General features: G+C 35.1%; 1 protein-coding gene across 5 annotated transcripts in view; it reads left to right on the forward strand.

The window, feature by feature from the left end:
• kntc1 (kinetochore associated 1) overlaps positions 1–21,625 on the forward strand; it is a 79,809-nt gene that overhangs the window by 12,525 nt on the left and 45,659 nt on the right. For 2 of the 5 annotated variants that reach the window (XM_021476680.3, XM_009301982.5), the window contains 18 exons: positions 1,093–1,136; positions 1,248–1,313; positions 3,033–3,108; positions 3,198–3,320; positions 4,484–4,650; positions 6,472–6,583; positions 7,661–7,804; positions 8,040–8,096; positions 10,044–10,115; positions 11,788–11,907; positions 12,181–12,324; positions 13,087–13,182; positions 13,965–14,068; positions 16,053–16,155; positions 17,698–17,832; positions 18,047–18,166; positions 19,386–19,458; positions 20,565–20,632. In XM_021476680.3, coding sequence (XP_021332355.1) covers positions 1,093–1,136; positions 1,248–1,313; positions 3,033–3,108; positions 3,198–3,320; positions 4,484–4,650; positions 6,472–6,583; positions 7,661–7,804; positions 8,040–8,096; positions 10,044–10,115; positions 11,788–11,907; positions 12,181–12,324; positions 13,087–13,182; positions 13,965–14,068; positions 16,053–16,155; positions 17,698–17,832; positions 18,047–18,166; positions 19,386–19,458; positions 20,565–20,632 — 1,824 coding nt within the window. The remainder of the gene's footprint in view (positions 1–1,092; positions 1,137–1,247; positions 1,314–3,032; positions 3,109–3,197; positions 3,321–4,483; positions 4,651–6,471; positions 6,584–7,660; positions 7,805–8,039; positions 8,097–10,043; positions 10,116–11,787; positions 11,908–12,180; positions 12,325–13,086; positions 13,183–13,964; positions 14,069–16,052; positions 16,156–17,697; positions 17,833–18,046; positions 18,167–19,385; positions 19,459–20,564; positions 20,633–21,625) is intronic. The other 3 variants (XM_068221568.2, XM_009301984.5, XM_073951635.1) reach the window with 3 other exon arrangements.

Genomic DNA, 21,625 nt, shown 5'->3' on the forward strand with positions numbered 1-21,625 from the left:
TACCCACGCTTCTTAAAAGTACTTCAGTTTCAGAAATATGAATTCAAGGCCTGGAAAGTACTTCAAAACAAACATAGGTCCTTTAAAGTGCTTGAATTAAAATTGAAATTAAATTTGTTTATGGTTTTTATTTCAACAAATGTAATCTGCTGTTAAAAACAAAATTAAAAAACTGAGAAATTCTTAAAATATAAATCTTCAATTTAAATATTGTTCTATAACACTTACAAATAAATGCAATTTTTTTCAGAAACTGCATTTGAATATGACCAGTACTGAATTTAACAAACTTTATTAAGGTTTTTTGAACATGACTTATTTTAAACGGTCAAAAACAAAACAAAACAATACTCTGATGATATTTTAATGTTAGTGTAATCTAAGCGTTATGTTAAGTATAGTAATGACTTTCAAGACGCTACATATGCTGATAAGTGAATTGCAAAGGTGCTTGATTTAAATTTAATGGTGCTTTAAAAAGTTCTTGAATCTACTCTTTGTGAAAGTGTGAGAACCCTGACCATCCCTATAAGCAATATCACACGAGCAACAACTACAGTGTGTCACAAAGAGAGCCTTTTATTTTATTCCTGAATGAATCAGCTGTTTAAGCAAAATGATTGAATGACTCAATGACTAAAATTTACCACCACCTAGTGGCAGTTTTATTTTTTTTTAATTTCAGTATGAGTTTATTTTAAAATGTTCATATTTATATATTATATAAAAAAATGGTTCACCCCAAACTTATGGTCATAATTTACTTACATTTTCAATATTTATATGCGTGTATGCATACATCTGTGAGCTTTACAGAGGGTTGTATGATAGCAGGCTCTTTTGTTGATTCTTTTTAAGGAATAGTAAGTTTAACAGTTGGTATCTGGGAATAGCATACCTTGAAATGCTGTGAGTGACCAATCCGAATCAAGTTTTCCAGAAAGCCATGTAATGAATAGTTATAAATCTTATTTATATTAATTCTGTTCTATAAATTCTTTAATATAAATTAAAATAAATAATCTTTTTTTTTTACTAACTAATATAAATCTTGCATTGAAGCTAATTCATTAATTGCGTTCTTTTCTTCAGGACACCATCTACTTATTGGAGGGAGTTTTGGCAAACACAAAAAGGTGACTAAATGACAGTTATCACAGTCTGTAAATATTGAAGCTGGTAGTAAATTCATCATATTTATGGATGGCCAAGGAGACTCACTGATTGATTAATATTTTGTTTTAAAGCAGCCCTGAAGATCCGGTGTCTACTGTTGTGATAAGATGCTTCACAGAGGCGCTGCCAGAGAATCGGTGCGTATAATAACATAACTCAAAATTGATTCAGTTTAATAATGGTTTCTTTGTTATATGAGAGCTGCAGCATAAGGAATGCTCTGCTTGATTTTAATGCTTGTTCATTTATTTTTTTATTTTTTGCCTATGCATCATTTTAATGCTTATTTTCTACTAGGGCTGCACGATACTGGAACAATATGTGATTTGCGATATTGTCGTTCAGTATTGCAATAACAATATTTATTGCTATAAAACATTCCTTTTGAAAAAATGTTTTTTTTTGTTTGCTGTGTTTTTAAATCATTTATTTATTCAATGATATTAAAATCAACAGGTAAAAAGATATTCTTCAGATTTAATTAATTCTAATTAAGACGAAAAAACTGTTAAGATGTAAACGCCAAAATAAAAAAGATGTAGGGCCCTATCATACACCCGGCGCAGTGTGGCGCAAGACGCGGCGCAATAGTCTTTTGGTAGTTTCAGCTTGGCGCAAGAGTTGTTTTGAGGCGTTGCGCTACGCTCTTTAAATAGCAAATGCATTAGCGCTCATTTGTGCGCCCATAGGCGTTCTGATCTAAAAAGGAAGGCGTTCTGAGGCGGACCGCTGGCGCGTTGCTATTTTGAGAAACTATAATAGATTTTTCATTAGACCAAAACTAACCCGGTCTAAACTCCGGCGCAGAGTTGCGCCTCGCTTACACACTGCTTAATACACACAAGAGAGCAATAGGCAAATATCTTTACATATTGAAAAATTTAAATATTAAGATATATATAGGATATAATAAGAATAAATATAGAATATAAATATAAAGGATTAAAATATTACAAAACATATTTTCTAGCCTACATAAATATGAAAAATCACTGCTTTTATGTCTTCTTCATCTCGGGAGGCTTTTTCAGTTCATTCATAACAATTTGCTTTTGTATAATGTTATTATTATTAGCAGTATTATTTATTATATCCATATTTATATTTGTTTTATTAAAAACATTCATTTCAAAAACATTTCATTATTGTTCATTTATTCATTTGCTAGAAATTAGAACTGAGTTTAGAAATAGTTTTGAAACAAATCTTTGCGCTTAAAAAAAAAATTAATTATTTATAGACTAATTGATGTCTGTGCGTAAAGGTTTCCCTATCCAAAAGCGAATGTGAAAGTAGTTCCATTATCTCTCGTTCTCACGCAGTAGATGCTCTGTTTAACAGTTTTCTGTTAAAAAACTGTCAACTGTTAACTGTTTGCTAGTGAAATGCAAATTTTTTCCAATAGCGAATGCGCTCTTGGCGCGACGCAGCTGACTCTTAAAGGGAATGGGAGATGAGACTCTAATTGGTTTATTCTCAAAACACACCTATAACTCATTAAGAAAATAAACTCAACCCTTTTAGACCATGCGCCTTGGTGCAAGGCAGATTTCCCCGTCCTTAAATTAGCAAAAACGTGTCCTGACACGCCCTGAAAGCGTCTGCGCCCTGCGTTTTGCGTTCTGCGCTTGGACTGTCAAAATAGAGCCCGTAAAAGCCAATAGCTGAACAGCAACTAATGTGAAGGCGGGGCTAAAGATAGCAAGGCTTTTATAAAATAAATGTAATTTATCACACATGTCTGCGACACAATTAGCGATAATAATTTTTTACATGTTTAATTAAGATGTGTTATTTATCAAATAGGATTCAGTTTTTATATTAAATACACTTTTTTTTCTATTTTCTAAATTCAGGCTAAACAAACTTCTTTATAAGCACAAGTTTGAAGAAGCGGAAAAATTTGCAAAAACCTTCGGCCTTGATGTTGAGGTGAGACATTGTTATATTATTTGCCATATAAATATATTTGAACATAATTTTCATGTTAAGCTGATAGTGTTTGGTTTTGTTTGTTTCAGCTGGTGTATAAGGTTAAACTGAACGTTGTGCTGGAAAAGCTGATCTCAGCATCAGGAAATGATCAAACAATCGAGTGGCCCGAGCTCATTCAAGAGGCCAAAACCAACCTGATGAAAATCATGGTAAAACGTGCAGAGAATAATTCAATCCACTTTCATTTCAATCACACATAGACCTTTACCTTGAAAAGCCAAAGTGAGTGTGTAATGCAAATAGAATTGGTCATATTTGCAAAACCAGACGATTATGTTTGCCCGTCTGTGCAAATGTCTGTTTATTCATGGAAACAAGAATGAGATTAGTCACTGTCTGTCATGTGTAGTGATTTATGAACACATTAATAATAGTACATTTACTAAAACCTTACACTTAGTTTTTTCCTCATCAGACGATATATGAAGAGTTTATTTGCAAAAATGGATTACACTATTATTTAAGCATATTTGCTGTGATAATATTTATATTTATAACATTAATATTTATGACCAGCTAAAACCAGCCTGACCAGCCTGGTTTAAGCTGGACATAGCTGGTTTTAGCTGGTTATCTTCCAGCCTGACCAGCTAAGACCAAGCTGGAAATGGCTGGAAACCAGCCTGGAAATGGCCAAAACCCCTCTAAAACCAGCCTGGTCGACCAGCTAAAACCAGCCAACCAGCCTAGTCTGGTTTAAGCTGGATTTTTCAGCAGGGTAGCCATTTACAGTCTAAGTATACTTGAATTAATGTCATTGTGTTAGTCAGAGCTCTAAGAACATCGTAGAGCATGCTGTCTATAGTGTTTTAGTCCGTTACTAACCTGTACAGTGGCTTGTGGTGTTATGGATTTAACGTAATCTACTAGAGATAATAACACAAAATCTGTTTGAATTATTCAAAACAACAATTTATTAGTCAGGTAAATGTGTATTATGCCAGTTCATTCTGTCAATTCATAAACGATCAATACAAGACATCAAATTCTCAAAGATAAATGCAAGATTAAAAGATGCATACATGACTTAAAAATATATATGGCATACAGTACGGGCTAATCTGGTAAAAGAATCGCCAAGAACATTTAGAAAGGAGAGAAGCTGGCTTTTCCCGCATTCCCATCTGGTGGGTTGTGGAGCCGATTGTCTCTGTGTTTCCAGCTCATACTTGAATTGTCAAAGACATCAAAGTATTTGTGTATTTAACCTGCAGTTACATAGTATATAGATGACGTCTATGCGTGTACATGTATGTTTAAATTGTATTGGTAAATGTGTGTTGTGATGTTTAACATCTAATCTGTCCCACAGGATGAGCAGTTTGTGGTGCAGTATTGTCTCAGTGCTTCCTGGCCTACGCTCAGCATAGCCGAGGAGATGCTAAATTACACCTTAAACCGTTTCCCATGCTGCCAGATCCAAACAGCCCTGGCTAAGCTCGCCACGTTCTCCAGCATGTATGGACCCAATAACTTTGAGTATGTTCATTAAACTTTTTCCTCATTCACACTTTATTTTAACAGTGTGATAATTTAAGCTTTATAAATAATAAATAAATCAATGAAGTCCTTCATGTTCTATAAAGGCATTTTACTAAAAGTTTGTATTGTATTGTATTGGAATCATATCGTCTGTTTTCATAAAATCTCTCATATTTATTCACATGCATCCATCATCCATCCATCCATTCATGTCTATTCCCATTCTTATCCATCCATCCATGTCTATTTCCATTCTTGTCCATCTTTCCATCCATCCATCTGTCCATTCACATGCATCCATCCATCCATGTCCATTTCCATTCTTATCCATCCATCCATTCACGTTTCCGGAAGTTCTGGGAGTCTCTATGCATTTGCTGGACTCATAATGCTCGCAAACGAGGGCACCCCCCCCCCCCCCTTTCACATGATGACAATGCCATTGTCTATCACGATGTTTCACATTAGACATCTTACGATGCCAAATCGGTTGACATTGCCCAACCCTAATTCACATGCATCCATCCATCCATGTTTATTCCCATTCTTATCCATTCATCCATCCATCCCTGTCTATTCCTGTTCTTATCCATCCATCCATCCATTTCTATTCCCATTCTTATCCATCCATCCTACCATCCATCCATCCATCTGTCCATTCCCATTCATTCACATGCATCCATCCGTCCGTCCATGTCCATTCCCATTCTTATCCATTCGTTTGTCCATTCGTCCATCCATTTGTCAATCCATCTATCTGTCCATTCCCATTCATTTACATCCATCCATCCATCCATCCATCCATCCATCCATCCATCCATCCCCATTTATTCAAATCCATCCATCCATCCATCCATCCATCCATCCATGTCTATTCCCATTCTTATCCATCCATCCATCCATCCATCCATCCATCCATCCATCTGTCCATCCCATTCATTCACATGCATCCATCCGTCCGTCCATGTCCATTCCCATTCTTATCCATTCGTTTGTCCATTCGTCCGTCCATCCATCTATCTGTCCATTCCCATTCATTTACATCCATCTATCCATCCCCATTTATTCAAATCCATCCATCCATCCATCCATCCCCATTTATTCAAATCCATCCATCCATCCATCCATCCATCCATCCATTCATCCATCCATCCATCCATCCATGTCTATTCCCATTCTTATCCATCCATCCATCCATCCATCTGTCCATTCCCATTTATTCAAATCCAACCATCCATCCATCCATCCATCCCCATTTATTCAAATCCATCCATCCATCCATCCATCCATCCATGTCTATTCCCATTCTTATCCATCCATCCATCCATCCATCCATCCGTCTATCCGTCCGTCCGTCCATCCGTCCATCTGTCCATTCCCATTTATTCAAATCCATCCATCCATCCATCCCCATTTATTCAAATCCATCCATCCATCCATCCATCCATCCATCCATGTCTATTCCCATTCTTATCCATCCATCCATCCATCCATCCATCCGTCCATTCCCATTTATTCACATCCATCCATCCATCCATCCATCCATCCATCCATCCATCCATCCATCCATCCATCCATCCATCCATCCATCCATCCATCCATCCATCCATCCATCCATCCATCCATCCATCCATCCATCCATCCATCCATCCATCCATCCATCCATCCATCCATCCATCCATCCATCCATCCATCCTTTATTGTATGGTAATCTCATATATAATTTAGTTTTATATATTATATTATAGGTTATTATATAAGGGAATATAATAATTAATCATTTATAATTAAATTAATTAATTAATTTGCTATTTACAGTGGTATCAAGTGGATTGAGTTCTTAAACAGCACGGACTATCTCAAAGACATCCTTGCTCTTCTGAAAGAAGGGAATGTCAATGGAGCGCAATACTTGTGGTTGCGACATGAGGTAAAACTTGAAGTATGGCATGTTCAGTTCATAAAGTGTTTACCCTGAAACATGGCAGGCCAAGTGCATGTCATTTGAGCATTATTAATTACCGTGTTGGGAGCAGTTTACAAAAATAATTGGGAAAAGTATTTGTGCATGACAGGAAAAGACAAAAAGTGTAATGCTGAAATATACTGGATCGTTTTCGCCTGAGACTTACTCCAAATCAATAAGGTTATAAATTGCAGGTTACTAACAACTTGACTTCAGTACTGTGAAACAGAATATTCAATTGAGGGCAGTTTTATTTTAGTGTCTCTCCTTAACAAGCTGTACAGTTTGATATGAGTGATTTAAAAATGTTCTGGTCTAGCCGTTAAACTGACATCAATAGAAGAGGAATGCCATTCTAGAGCTAAAGCAAATTATGAAATTTTGATTTAAAGTAATTACTAATAGGGCTGCACACTATATCATTTCGGCATTGATATTGCAATGTGCAAATCCACAGTAATCACAGGGTCTACAATGTCAAGTTGGGATTACAAATAACCAGAAACCACAGTTCAGAGCAAATGATCTGATTGCAAAGATTAACCCTAATATACGTTTGAAAGATTTTTTGTTTTTGATGTGTTTTTAAGGTCTGTGATTAAGATTTCAAGCTAAGTTAAAATATTTAGGCACAAGAAATTAAAAAGTTTGCCACTTGAAGAATGATTAAGTTTATTTATACAACATAACTCTTTGCGGTGTTATTTAACATTTTGATTTTTGAATTTCTGTACTGTTAAACTTCACCATAAATCATAAAGTGTTGGTTATTTAATTTATATTATTGTTTTGTTGTTTTTATCTATGCTTAAATGTTATTTAAACTATTTATAAACTCTCAATCAATTCTTTCCAAATAGAGTAACTTAAGAGTTAAGAGTAACTTGTGATATTGCAGAAAAACAAAACCTTGCAATGTCAGTTTGTGTCCAATATCGTGCAGCCCTAATTACTAACTTGTTTGAATCAATTGTACCTCAAAAATAACAATGTGCAAAGTCAGTTTTGATTTTACAATGACTTAAAGCGAATGTTTTCCAGGGTGAGTTTGCCAGTGAGTTTGATGAGGCCTGTTTCCATGCTCTGCTGAGCTCCATTTCATCCGACATCCCATCACAAGACCTCATTCCATGGTTTAAGGGTGTTGTGGTCCCGTTTGTGTGGAGGGTGCTGCCCAAAGGACAGGTATCAGGACAACAAACTTCGTTTATGATTGCGTCTTCATGGCAATGTTTATGAGACTTTTTATGCACTCTGTATGTACAGTAAGTTGGATAAAAATGGTTTTGTGTGTATGTATTGTTTTTTTTGTGATAATTAAATGTCTAATTTATTTCTGAAGCATTAATTTTTATTTATAAAAATATACTTATAAAATCTTTAAACTGGGCATAATTGACACATTTCTACATGCTTGCAGAAAATCATTGCCAGGTGGTTGGAGCACCGGGCAAGAAATCTGGAGTTAACAGAAAAGGTAGTGAACTACTAAGACCATTTAAAAAAAACCCATTGCAATAGTATATTTGAAATGCGTATATGACTGCATAGTACTTCATATCATGATCATGATGTGTAGTAAAACAAGATTTTATGTTAAACCAGTGCTTTAAATGATTGGCTCTATTGAAAAAAAAAAAACATAAATGGTTTCAATTTGAGTGAGGTCGTCAATGAGAAATAACTATACTAGATCAACATGGAATATGATTGTGTTAAATGTGTAATATATTTTTGTAATACAATGTAATTTATCTGTTTATCTTCAAAAGTCACTCTGTGTTATATGTTCTTTTCTGTTCTTTCTTATTGTATAATTTTCTGCAATCTTTATTTTTTCAATTATTAGATTTATTTATTTATTATAATTTTTTATATCCACTTTTGTGTCTTATATATTATATGAGGGATTTATTTCTCCAGCAGTACAATGTTTCTGACTTCGACGTTTAGTATATACCGTACCTTTGTTTTTCCTTTTGACCATGTTTCTGGAACTGGTATGCTTTAAAGCAGGGGTGTCAAACTCAATTCCTGGAGTGCCGAAGCCCTGCACAGTTTAGTTCCAACCCTGCACCAACACACTTACCTGTAGGTTTCAAACAAGCCTAAAGGACTCAATTAGTTTGATCAGCTGTGTTTAATTAGGGTTGGAACTAAACTGTGCAGAGCTGCGGCCCTTTTGCAACTGAGTTTGACACCTGTCCTTTAAAGGGTGTAGTTTCACATCCAGTGGTATTGCACCCCTGGTTCAAAACAAACACACACACAAGAGCAGGTTGCCAAATTGACAACACCAGCAAAGGCTGATTTAAATCGTGTTCTAAATAAAAGCAACGGCACATGATAGAAGGAATATTTTCCATATTAAAAAGAGTTTTAGTTCTAACCAACACCTGGAATTTATATTTTAAAAACAGCTTCTACTTCTTGCACCTGGACAACACAAAACTATTACATTGATCACCTCAGGTACAGCTCATGTGCTTTATTCAGTGTTAAATGCTAATAATGTGAGTGTGAATGCCATTTTAAATGATATTTATTGCCATACTACTGAAAGTAGCAGCAGATGGTTCACTTCAGATCTTGAAAATAAAATAAACTATTTGAAATTGAACTTTAGAACTGTGACTCAAACCAACACATATCAGTGATTCAGCATTTACATTTAATAATGTTAAAGAGGTTTAATATGTATTAATTAATTAAGATTATAAATCTTACAATTTCGCTAGAGTGCAGTGAGTGCACAATTCTGTGCTTCTGAATGGCTGTATTTAAATTTCTGTCGTGTTTTGTCTGGTGCAAACAGCCAACTTGCTTATCTCTGCAAATCTAATCATGTAGCGTGTTGTTAGGACACAGAATTCCAATGTAACCTGCTCACCTAATGTTTACATTCATAATATTTATATTATTTGTTAATCAATAACCACCTCATGTGGAACTCTGAATCTGCGTCTCATTTCGGGGCTTCTATTGTCTACCGGAAGTTGCATTTCGGTCACGGGCGCATGCTTTCAGAGCCTTCCTGACTGAATGAATCACACTAAGGCATTGGCATTGGGTGGATTAAAAAGAACCAAAACAAAGACAGACGTTCCGGCACGTAATGCACAATCTTTAAAGCGGAAAATCTGACTTCAGCATTGTTTTTCAGATAAACAAGAATGTTCACTAAGCATGTATCTTAAATATCTGCAATCAAATAATGGTATTTTTATGCTTTAGAAGAGTCTAAAACTTACATACAGCACCTTTAACAGAAAACTAACTAAATGAATCCATGTGTAAAAAGTTGTCAATGTGAAATGGGTTCAATACAAAAGGATGTGTGCCAATTTTTTTTTATGCTTAGTAAACTTACATTTCTGGCAGTTTATCTTATAACTATTATTAATTGCTGATTATTTTTTAATAGAGTGACTGGCCTCAAAATGGACTCCTCCTGGCTGAACTTGGCTTGCCATCCCTCTGGAGGTCTATGGGCTTGGTAAATATCAAGTTTTTTTCAGTTACACTTTAGTTAAAGTCATAATTTATGCTATTAATTACTGGCTTATTATTAGGCCCACACGGAATCTGCTCGTGCAGAATTCTGCAGATTTTCCAAAGATTTTCTGCAGAATTCCGCGGATTTCTGCAGTTTTTTTTAGCCCATTAATAATTATGTTTATTTACTTGAGTAAATGTGTAAATTTTAATTTATTCAGTTTTTATTCAGTAATTTATTAATTTTAATTTAATATATTTATGTTTTAGTTATTATACTCCGCTGGATACTCCCGAAATGATTCCGCAGAAATCCACAGATTTTTACCAAAATTCTCAGCAGAAATAGCAAAAAACGTCCGCAGATTCCGTCTGGCCCTGCTTATTATTAAGATATGAACTGTCTATTAGTCGTTCTAAAGTATAATCTTAGTCTGCATCTAAAACCTAAAGCCAACAATTACCTTATTAACGAATTAATAAGCAGCTAATTTGTAGTTTATTTAGCTAGCAGTGTAAGTTAATGGTTTGTTAGTACCATGAATTGTGACCTAAGCTTAACCACTTAAACTCTGCTGCTATTTAGGGATTTCCGCCTGTATTTTGCCTACCCAAATTTAAAAGCTTCCCAAATCCACATGCAGAGGTGTAAATGCAAAAATTTGGTATCATTTTAAAGAAAACCCTTTGAATTTTCATAAAACACTATTGAAAGTGTTTAAAATAACAGTGTATGTCGTCTGTGTTATAATAAACACCTAAAAAAGAGGCGCTTTTTGTATTTTTTTTTTTATAAACATAAATTTGAAAGTGTACCTTTTAGGTTCTGTGTGGTCTAGCGTGCTGTACATAATTTTGGTGGTTCCTGTACATGTCTGTACTCATAGGAAAAAAGAAAAAGGTCTCTACCATAATCTATGCAAAGGTTATTGCATTCCAACTGATGAGATGTGCTGTACAAGCCACAGGGACCGATCCTTGTTTACATATTTCACAATTCTTTTGTTTGATCAAACATAATTCACTGTGTTTGGACCACGTCAGACATATAAAAGGATTTCTTATGCACATCACCTCAACAACAGAGGAGAAATGGCCCTGAAGGGCACAGCATAGGGTAAGAGATGACAGCTGTCCGTGCTATCTGGGGCTGCTTATTGATCATGAATGTATTGTTTACATTTCTGCGCCATGGAAACACCACAATTCATTCAACATCTGTTTGGCATATGAATATAATTCAGTAAAAAGAATGCTAGAACTGTATGAGCACCGACAAGAGCTTTCATTTGAGCTATAACTTGTACATGTGTCATATGAAAAATATGAAAATGAATCAATGTAAATCCAATGTAAATCCAAAATATTTAAATGTAAATAACTTTTATACAGTAAAATAAAAACCAAAGTGATGCAAATGTGCATAAAATATCGATTCTACACTTTCAAACGACACCACTTACGGGGGTCTGGTGCAACGCTAGCCCTTTAAATCTGAAAGCGAAAGTCGATGACATCACGGACCTGGTACCGGGTCCGCAGAGTTTATTAAGTGTTACAAGTTTTTTTAAATTTCAATTTTAATCAGCTTGAAAGAGTACCATATTATTTTTAAGTTATTCAGTAATACGAACAAGACCAATGCATTTGTTACGAATTAATTTGTTTTTCAGGCTGAAATCTGTGGAGCAGAGGAAGTGGAAAGTCTGAGATCACTTGTGGCAAACCTTCGGCAGCTTTGTGACCTCTACATCAAATATAATTGCCACCTTTCACTGTCTGACTATGAACGAGTGAGTAGGAAAGTTTATATTGTTCTATAAAGTTTATATAGAGTGAAAGATATTATAGTGACCTTGCAAGTATTAAATATTTAAGCAAGGGTTTGAAGTTATTGTCACTCGTGTTTTAAGTACAGTAGTACATATAACTCGTGTTCTTCTTGTTTTTAGCATCGAAACAAAATGTCATAACAATGTCATAACTGAAAATGTTGCCATTAAGACAGTTTGAACTAGGGCTGTATGATACTGGGAGAATATGAGCTATTGTGTGTTTTGTGGCAGGGAAGCACACGTAGCATGGCCTTTCTGATGCTGGATAAGGTGCAAGCCCCAGAACTGATTCCTGCAGTAGTCGAGAGCAGCGTTGAACCATACGCTCTAGAGAATGGATTGGACCTGGACCAGACTCTACTAGATTATATCAAGGTCACCTTTTCTTTTGTTTTTACTGTGGTGTTAACTACAGTAAATGCAATAGGGGTTAGGGCTACCCAATTAATCTGAAAAACAGTTTTGAGGATGATAGTTTTCGCAATTTAGTTTAGGAAAATTGATGTTTACCACTTTATTTTTAGATGTACTATATATTCTGTTTAACAAAGAGATTTTTTTCATCACATTTCTAAACAATAAATTTAATAACTCATTTCTAATAACTGATTTCTTTTATCTTTGCCGTGATAACTGCACATAAAATTTGACTAGATATTTTTCAAGGCACTAGTATTCAGCTTAAAGTGACATTTAAAAGACTTAAATAGGTTAACTAGGCAAGTTAGGGTAATAGGCAAGTCATTTTATAACAGTGATAATATAGACCTTAAATAATATTGTAATAATATTGACTTTAAAATGGTTGTAAAAAATTAAAAACTGATTTTATTCTAGCCAAATTAAAGCAAATAAGACTTTCTCCAGAAGAAAAAATATTATCAGACATGCTGTGAAAATTTCCTTGCTCTGTTAAACATAATTTGGGAAATATTTAAAAAAGAAAAATAAATTTAGAGGAGGGCAATTCATTATAACTGGATATATATATTTTTTTTGTTGTTGCACTGTAGGTAGTCCTGCCAGTTGCATGCTTATCAAAATTTAAGCCACAAGGGTGTAACTGAAGTGTATCAATCACTCATTAAATGCATGTTGTTTTATCAGCTCCTGATTTCATGTGTTTCATTGTTTTAGGACTTGCTTGATTGCTGCAGCTCTCAAATCACTTCTCTCTTCACTGAATGGGAGGCTAAAGCCGTGGCTGTACTACACTGCATGAAAGACACTAATGTGAGATTTTATAAACCTTACAGTATATTAGGCATGGGCCGGTATATGATTCTGACGGTATGATAACCTTGGATAAAAATATCATATATTGTGTATATATATATCAATATCAATGTATTGTTATTACTGCTCTGAAATATATTCTACTAAAATGTCTGGTTAAAAAAACAAAACTTTTTTCCCTTTTGAAGACAGTATATTTGATTTTGAGAAACATTTGAAATATTTTGAAGCAGTAAACATGTCAGGCTAAATAAATGATTGACTTCTGCTGTCTTCATTTGTTTCAAAAACACAGATTTTTCGGCGTCTTTTCTACTGGAGATACTGTTCTTCTATAAACAAACAAAAAAAACAAAAAACAATAAAAAAATCAAACACATACCTTAGGAAGAGTATTGCAGAATTTTTTTTTTTTTACGGTTTTAAAACTTTGACTTTTCCAAATCGCAGTATACCTAGAAAACAATTATCGTCCCATGCCTACAGTATATTGTACACAATATTACAGTGGATATTTATTTCATCACACATCCTCATTAAAAGTTGTATATGTAAAACTGAATTTTAGATATCATGTTTGGGATTCTTTAATGATCATATAGGCTGCCATTTCTGAGCATAACTAAAATATGACTTTAAATTATGGCATTTATTCAGAAACAATGGTAATTTATGTACATTATTATAATTATTGTTATTATTATTATTATTTTTATTATTTAAACAGTATATAAACAGAAGATTCTGTTGGCTAAAATGTGTGTTTGATCATGTTTTAGAAGGTGATGGATGCTGTGATTGAAATAATGTACAAGGCTGTGGTCCCGTGGAGTGACACCATCGAGAAACTGGTTCAGCTGCACTTGGAGAAGGAACATCCAAAGTGAGTGATTTAGCTTTTTACACTAAAAAAACCCCGCATTCTTTACTTAGAGTTTTTGACTTGTTTCTAGTCCAAACATCTAAAACTTCTCAAATCTTGAAGCTTTTTCTCGACAAGCATAAAATACTGTCTTGTTTTTAGAAATAAAATGCTAAAATAAAGTGAGTTTGTCCTTAAAACAAGCTAAGTAATCTGCCAGTGGGTTAAGCAAAATAATCTAGTTTTTCCTTTTGACACAAGATTATTTTGCTTACCCCATTAGCTGGTTGTTTTGCTTGTTTTAAGGAAAAAACTAATTTAATTTTGACATACTTCTTAAACAGGGTGTCCGGGTATCCCTAAAAAGTCTTAAATTTCATAGTATAAAAACAAGGCCTTAATTAGTCTTAAAATCTGTGTTTTAAATCACTTAAATCTGTGTTTTAAATTTCTTATTAAAAATGCAAACAAACTCACCCTGTGATGATTTTTGTTTCCATTTTGATTAAATCTCTTCGTCTTTCATAGCATAGAACAACAGTAGACAATTCAATTCAATTCACCTTTATTTGTATAGCGCTTTTACAATGTAGATTGTGTCAAAGCAGCTTCACATTAAAGATCATAGTATATTGGAGCAGTGTAGTTCAGTATTTAAAGTTTAAGTTCAGTTCAGTTTAGTGTGGTTTAATAATAACTACTGAGGGCCTAAACACTGAAGAGCAAATCCATCGATGTGTAACTACCGATCCCAAACCATGCAAGCCAGTGGCGACAGCGCAGAGGGAAAAAAAAACTTCACCAATTGGCGAAAGTGAAGAATTAAAAAACCTAGAGAGAAAGCAGGCTTAGTTGGGCACGACCATTTCAAATTCTCTGCTGGCCAAACGTCTTGTGCAGAACTGCAGTCTCAGCGGCGGAGGCTGGAAGCTGGGCCTTAGAGAAGACTCGTCTGTCCCTGGAGCATCACAGGAATCAGTCTCATGCTCTCCACTCCTCCATGACCACCACAGCAGCTGCCCAGGATTTGGCCTGGTCCAGGATATGGAAACCTTGGGCTTCCATATCTCTCGTCGCTGGTCTTGAATCGAATCAGTGACTTTGCATAGTCTGAGGGCCTCGGCATAAGTATCCCCAGTTGGAATAGTCTTTCACGAAACCCAATAAAATTCACTGGGATTTTGCTTTATAATAGCTTATAAAAGCTGTGTCAATTTTATTATTTATAATGTTTTTAATTTTTTCACACTTTACATGTATAACAGTGTTAGGGATGGTGATTAGTTGTCTTGCATGCTTTTTTATTTTAATAATTAAAATTTTTTTTTTTGCTAATTCTGTACTATAAAATTGATCTTAAATTTCATTCTGTGTGGGATTAAGAAGGTCTTAAATGTAGGATCAGATACCCTGTTAAAACAAGACTATATATTTTGCTTGTCTTGAAAATGCTTCTTGATTTAAGAATTTGTCTATATTTGGACTCGAAACAAGACAAAATCAGTTTATTTTGCAGTGACAAAAAAGCATACTTGCAGTGTAGTTTAATCATCTTTCCTTGCCATTTGGTATTACATGTAAATAATTTCCAGTTTATTGAACTTTGGAACCACATTGCATCTCACAGATTTTTTTTTTCTATTTTAAATTAAATATTGTTTCTGGTGTAAAGCAGAAACATCATAAAATGATTGCTCTTTTATGTGATTGGTGTACTATACATATGCTGCTAGTTTTTGGAGGCATTTAATTAATTTTAAAATAATTTTAAAATTACAAGGGCAAACATTTTTCCTAATGACATGCACAGATGAATTGTTCACCCCAAAATTAGCAATGTAAGCTAACAAAATCAATATGGTTTGTTTTGATGTCCTGTGTACGTTATCTGGTTTAGAAATTCATCTATTCTACGTAAAATTCAGTCAGTACTAATTTGTAAGGAAATGAAACCTAATATGAGTGCGATTTTGTTATTCCAAGGTTTCTATTTTCATATTTCCAGACAGGAGTTGCTGAGAGAAGGTTACAGACTGATGGAAATAAAGAAGCTTCTCAGATGCTATGGTATTCGCAGCTTGGCCCTTTCTAACAGTCGGGATATCATGGTGAGTTTGTCTTTAATTTAAATGTATAATGTATTTACTCCTGCTGTTCTAAAGACAGCCCCTGCTGGATTAGCATTTTTATTCATTCATTCATTCATTTTCCTTCGGCTTAGTCCCTTTTTATCAGGGGTCGCCACAGCAGAATGAACCGCCAACTATTCCAGCATATGTTTTACGCACAGCATGCACTTCCAGCTGCAATTCAAAACCTGGAAACACCCATACACACTCACATTCACACACACACACACACACACACTATTTTGAAACTTGACCTTTGCACGTGTGTAGGAACAGCTGACGATCCGTAAACAAAGAGGCACGCGTCACATTTTTCAAAGTGGCGTCAAATCTTTGCAAGCAAGAGAAAAACTTTAATCGCACGTACTTACACTTGTGAAATGGAGGAAGAAACAAACTGATCCATGATGCACTGATCCATGTTCTGACAGTCTTTACTGATCCTTCCTTTAACAAACAGTCAAAAAAAGTCTTCTTTGTAAGCATGTAGTTTCCAGAAGCACTCGAACTGCTCAGGGCTGGGCAATAATGCTGAGGTTTCATCTTTGGATGGAGACTGTAAATAATATCCATCTGCACAGCATGACTTCAATCGACCGGCATCTCAATGTGCGTGTGTGCGTGTGTGCGTGTGTGCGTGTGTGCGTGTGTGCGTGTGTGCGTGTGTGCGTGTGTGCGTGTGTGCGTGCGTGCGTGCGTGCGTGCGTGCGTGCGTGCGTGCGTGCGTGCGTGCGTGCGTGCGTGCGTGCGTGTGTGCGTGTGTGCGTGTGTGCGTGTGTGTGTGTGTGTGTGTGTGTGTGTTTGTGTGTGTGTTTGTGTGTGTTTGTGTGTGTGTGTGTGTGTGTGTGTGTGTGTGTGTGTGTGTGTTTGTGTGTGTGTGTGTGTGTGTGGCTTTTTTTCTGTGTTAGTGGGTGGGGCCGCAGGTTTCAAATCTCCAGGGTTTGCACTACTTGTGTTTCTTAGTTGCGTCATGGTGAAACACCTAATGACTCGTTATTAAGACTACTCGTTTAAAGCACTATGAGTCGACTTTTATAGATGATTCAATAGTTTTAAACACTGTACACTTACAGATTTAAGCCTTAGCTGGATATTTCACTTCACTTAGAGCTGTGTTACACACCACATGAAAGGGCATTTTCAAAAACCCATAATATGGGCTCTTTAAATGGTATTGAAATTCACTTTCTGATTTCTGCATTTACTCGGTCAAATGCAGTTCAAATACCATCTGTGGCTGTTTTGTTTCTGCTCAATGTTCAACACAACAATTGTCTGTTTTTTTGTTCATTATAGATCAAGGAAAATTCTGGAAAAGTCAGGGAATTTGACATTTTAGATTTTAGAATGAGAACCCTGTATACAGTATATCAAAAGACAAATAACAAATATCAGATAATACAGACCAGACAGCCAATGTATTTTGTATTCTCATAATTGATTATTCTATACTGGATTAAAAATGCAAAGGCTCTTTGGTCTTTCAAGTACCTGATATTACATGTTGTTTGCTTTGCTTAGATGCTTGTGAGGTACATCCTGAAGCAAGACCTGCCCACTTCTCTGGAGGACTCGCTAAAGCTAATCGAGGCCTACAAACTAAACCCAGCAGAGTTCCACCATCTTCACTGCATCCAGCTTATACAGCGCAACAAGGTATTACTCTTACAGAATTGACTATTCTTCTTAAGATTATGAAGGGCACATGGTATAGAAATTCTATTGCTTGTGTTCAGTGTTTACTGGATGTTGTATGTTTTGCACACTGTAAAAAAAGTACATTTAGATTTCTAGAATCTTCCTTCTGGGATTTTTCTTCATTTAGGACAGCTGAGAAATATTTTAGATTTTTTTCACATTGTCTTTGCAGAGGGAGAAGTGCACCACACTGCTGAAGAGTCTGCCACATTCTGAAGCCATATTTGTAATTGAGCGAATGGCATGCTGGGCAAGACTCGAACTCCAAGACAAGCAACACATTTCTGAAGAGGTCAGAAGTTACATGAGAGAAATAGTCTGTGGTTCTCAACAGTTCTGTGGATCCACCCCATATACACTAACCAGCCACTTTATTAGGTACACCTTACTAGTAACAGCTTGAACCCCCTTTTGCCTTGAGAACTGCCTTAATCATTCATGGCATAGATTCAACAAGGTACTGGAAATATTCATCAGAGATTTTGCTCCATAATGACATGATAGCATCACGCAGTTGCTGCAGATTTGTCGGCTGCACATCCACGATGCGAATCTCCCATTCCACCACATCCCAAAGGTGCTCTTTTGGATTGAGATCTGATGACTGTGAAGGCCCTTTGAGTACAGTGAACTCATTGTCATGTTCAAGAAACCAGTCTGAGATGATTAGTGCTCTATGACATGGTGCGTTATCCTGCTGGAAGTAGCCATTAGAAGATGGGTACACTGTGGTCATAAAGGGATAGATATGGTTTAAACCGTTGATACAAGGCAGGATGGATCCTTGCTTTTATGCTATTGATGCCAAATTCTGACCCTACCATCCGAATGTGGCAGCAGAAATCTAGACTCATCAGACCGGGCAATGTTTTTCCAATCTTGTCTTGTCCAATTTTGGTGAGCCTGTGTTAATTGTAGCCTCAGTTTCCTGTTCTTAGCTGACAGGATTGGCACTTAGTGTGGTCTTCTGCTGCTGTAGACCATCCGTCTGAAGGTTGGACGTGTTTTGCGTTCGAACTCTTCTGCATACTTCGGTTGTAACGGTTGGTTATTTGAGTTACTGTTGCCTTTACTATCAGCTGGAACCAGTCTGGCCATTCTCCTCTGGCATAAGAAAGGCATTTGCGCCCACAGAACTGCTGCTCACTGGATATTTTCTCTTTTTCGGACCATTCTCTGTAAACCCTGGAGGTGGTTGTGCGTGAAAATCCCAGTAGATCAGCAGCTTCTGAAATACTCAGACCAGCCCGTCTGGCACCAACATCCCTGCCACGTTCAAAGTTTCTTAAATCACCTTTCCTCTCCATTCTGATGCTCTGTTTGAACTGCAGCAGATCCTCTTGACCATATCTACATACCTAAATGCATTTAGTTGGCTGATTAGAAATTTGTGTTAACGGGCAGGTTGTACCTAATAAAGTGGCCGGTGAGCGTATGCTATTGTTTTTTTGTGAGAGTAATGTGTTCAAGATGAACAGATTTCCTGAGTTGAATGTCTTTTGTTTTAATAGCAGAAGAAATTACAAATGCTAATATCACAGATTATGGTTGAAGCTTTAAAGTACCTGCAGAGCATTCAAACAGGTGAGTATGCAACCAATGCTTTTGTGTGTTAATGCTGACTTACTGTCTCTAATGATGACTTTAAACTAAGATTTCATGAAGCTCTTGAGCTTAGTCTCCAGTCTCCAAACCAGCTCAGAGCATGTTCCATTTACAATGAGAATTTCTATCATCTCTAAAATGTTTTTAAAGATTTTGTTAACATGGCAAAGTAATTAACAATAAGATTTCATTTTGTGTATATATACAGTTGAAGTCAGAATTATTCGCCCCCCTTTGAATTGTTTTTTCTTTTTTAAATATGTCCCAAATTTCAGCAAGGAAATTTTCACAGCATGTCTGATAATATTTTTTTCTTCTGGAGAAAGTCTTATTAAGTCTTATTATATAATAATAAAAAAAAACATAAGGTCAATATTATTAGCCTCTTTATGCTATTTTTTTTTGATAGTCTACAGAACAAACCATCATTATACAATAACTTGCCTAATTACCCTAACCTGCCTAGTTTTCCTAGTTAATCCTTTAAATGTCACTTTAAGCTGTATAGAAGTGTCTTGAAAAATATCTAGTCAAATATTATTTACTGTCATCATGGCAAAGATAAAAATGAATCAGTTATTAGAGATGAATTATTAAAACTATTATGTTTAGAAATGTGCTGAAGAAATCTCTCCGTTAAACAGAAATTTGGGGAAAAAATAAACGGGGGGCTAATAATTCAGGGGGTTTAATAATTAGTTGTTTAGTTTACTTTTTACTCTCATCTTCTGAGTCAATCTATTGTTTTCAGTCTTGCATTGAGCTACAAACTACATTTGGGTTCAGTTGACTGCTTAAATTGTCCAATTTGTTTTTGTCTTTCTGACTTAAGATGTTCCCTTACATAGGCTGGATGAACATTGAGCACTGGCAGAAACATTGCCTGTAAATTTCTTAATACAAACGAAACATTTATTGTCCCTGTGCAATTTACACTAAATTAGCCAACAAATCAAATGTCAAGCCTTATACCATTTATAAATTAATAAAATTAAAGGCGTTTACAGTAATTATTATGCAAATGCATTTGAACTGAACTAATTTTTTTTGAAAGTTAACGTTACTTGTCCTTCTTGTTCTTGCAGATGACGCCTTTAAAAAAACTGAATGTGAGAACAATCTGAAGATGTTCACAGCCATCGCTCATCTACAGGTCTGCCTTTGTTTAAAGATCGATTTTGAGGCATTTGATAATATATTTTAATATAAATATTTCACAACAAATGAAATTGTTAATTTTACACTTGTTTAATCTGGAATGCACCAATTATCGGCCACCGATATTTATCACCGATATTACTTTAATTTACTGATGGTTTATCAATTGCATGGAGGAAATTAAATTTAATTCACATATAGAAACAGCATTGGCTTTATTTGTTAGGTTTAACTAAGAAAATGTTATATTGTGCCTAATTTAAAAAAAAAAAAATTAAATATCACATTCGAAGATTGTCATATTGTCATTTTGGTAACACTTTATAATAACTACACACTATAAATCATCTATTAAGCATTAGCAAATAGTGAATGCATTATCAGTTAAGCATTAACTCTAAATTAATAAGCGCTAGTAAGCAGTTTATAACTGCAGCTACAAATGCACTATTCTTGACTTATAAGCACCTGTATAATGTGTTCAATAATTGTACTTTCATACTTAGTAAATGATTTAATGTTCATTACTAAATGAAGAATTGCATTATTTACAAACCAGTTGTATTGAAGAGTAGTTGAGGGTTTTTAGGATAATTCAAAATGAGTTAGTAAATGATTAATAAACTATTGAAATCAACGTTTATATGTCTTATTATTCAGGCATATACTAATAGTTAACTAGTATGTTAATAAATGCTTTATTAACTCAACTTCATGCAGTTTTGTGACCTAATCTAAAGTGTGGATTATTTATGCTTTATAAATCCCTTATAAATGACTATTAAAGGCTCCGAATCAAATGAACAATAATCCTTTCAATCTTTTCTAAAAAGTAAAATTACTGTAAGTCTAAACATTGCCGAAAAACATGAGTGTCAAAATACGACAACAATATAATAATAATTTAAAAATATAATAAGATGCAATGTTTAAAATTCTACAGTGATTTTATTTTAGATTAGGTTGAAGTACAGTTTCATTTGTGTAT

Source organism: Danio rerio, chromosome 5, assembly GCF_049306965.1.
Source record: "Danio rerio strain Tuebingen ecotype United States chromosome 5, GRCz12tu, whole genome shotgun sequence".
Lineage (NCBI taxonomy): Eukaryota > Metazoa > Chordata > Actinopteri > Cypriniformes > Danionidae > Danio > Danio rerio.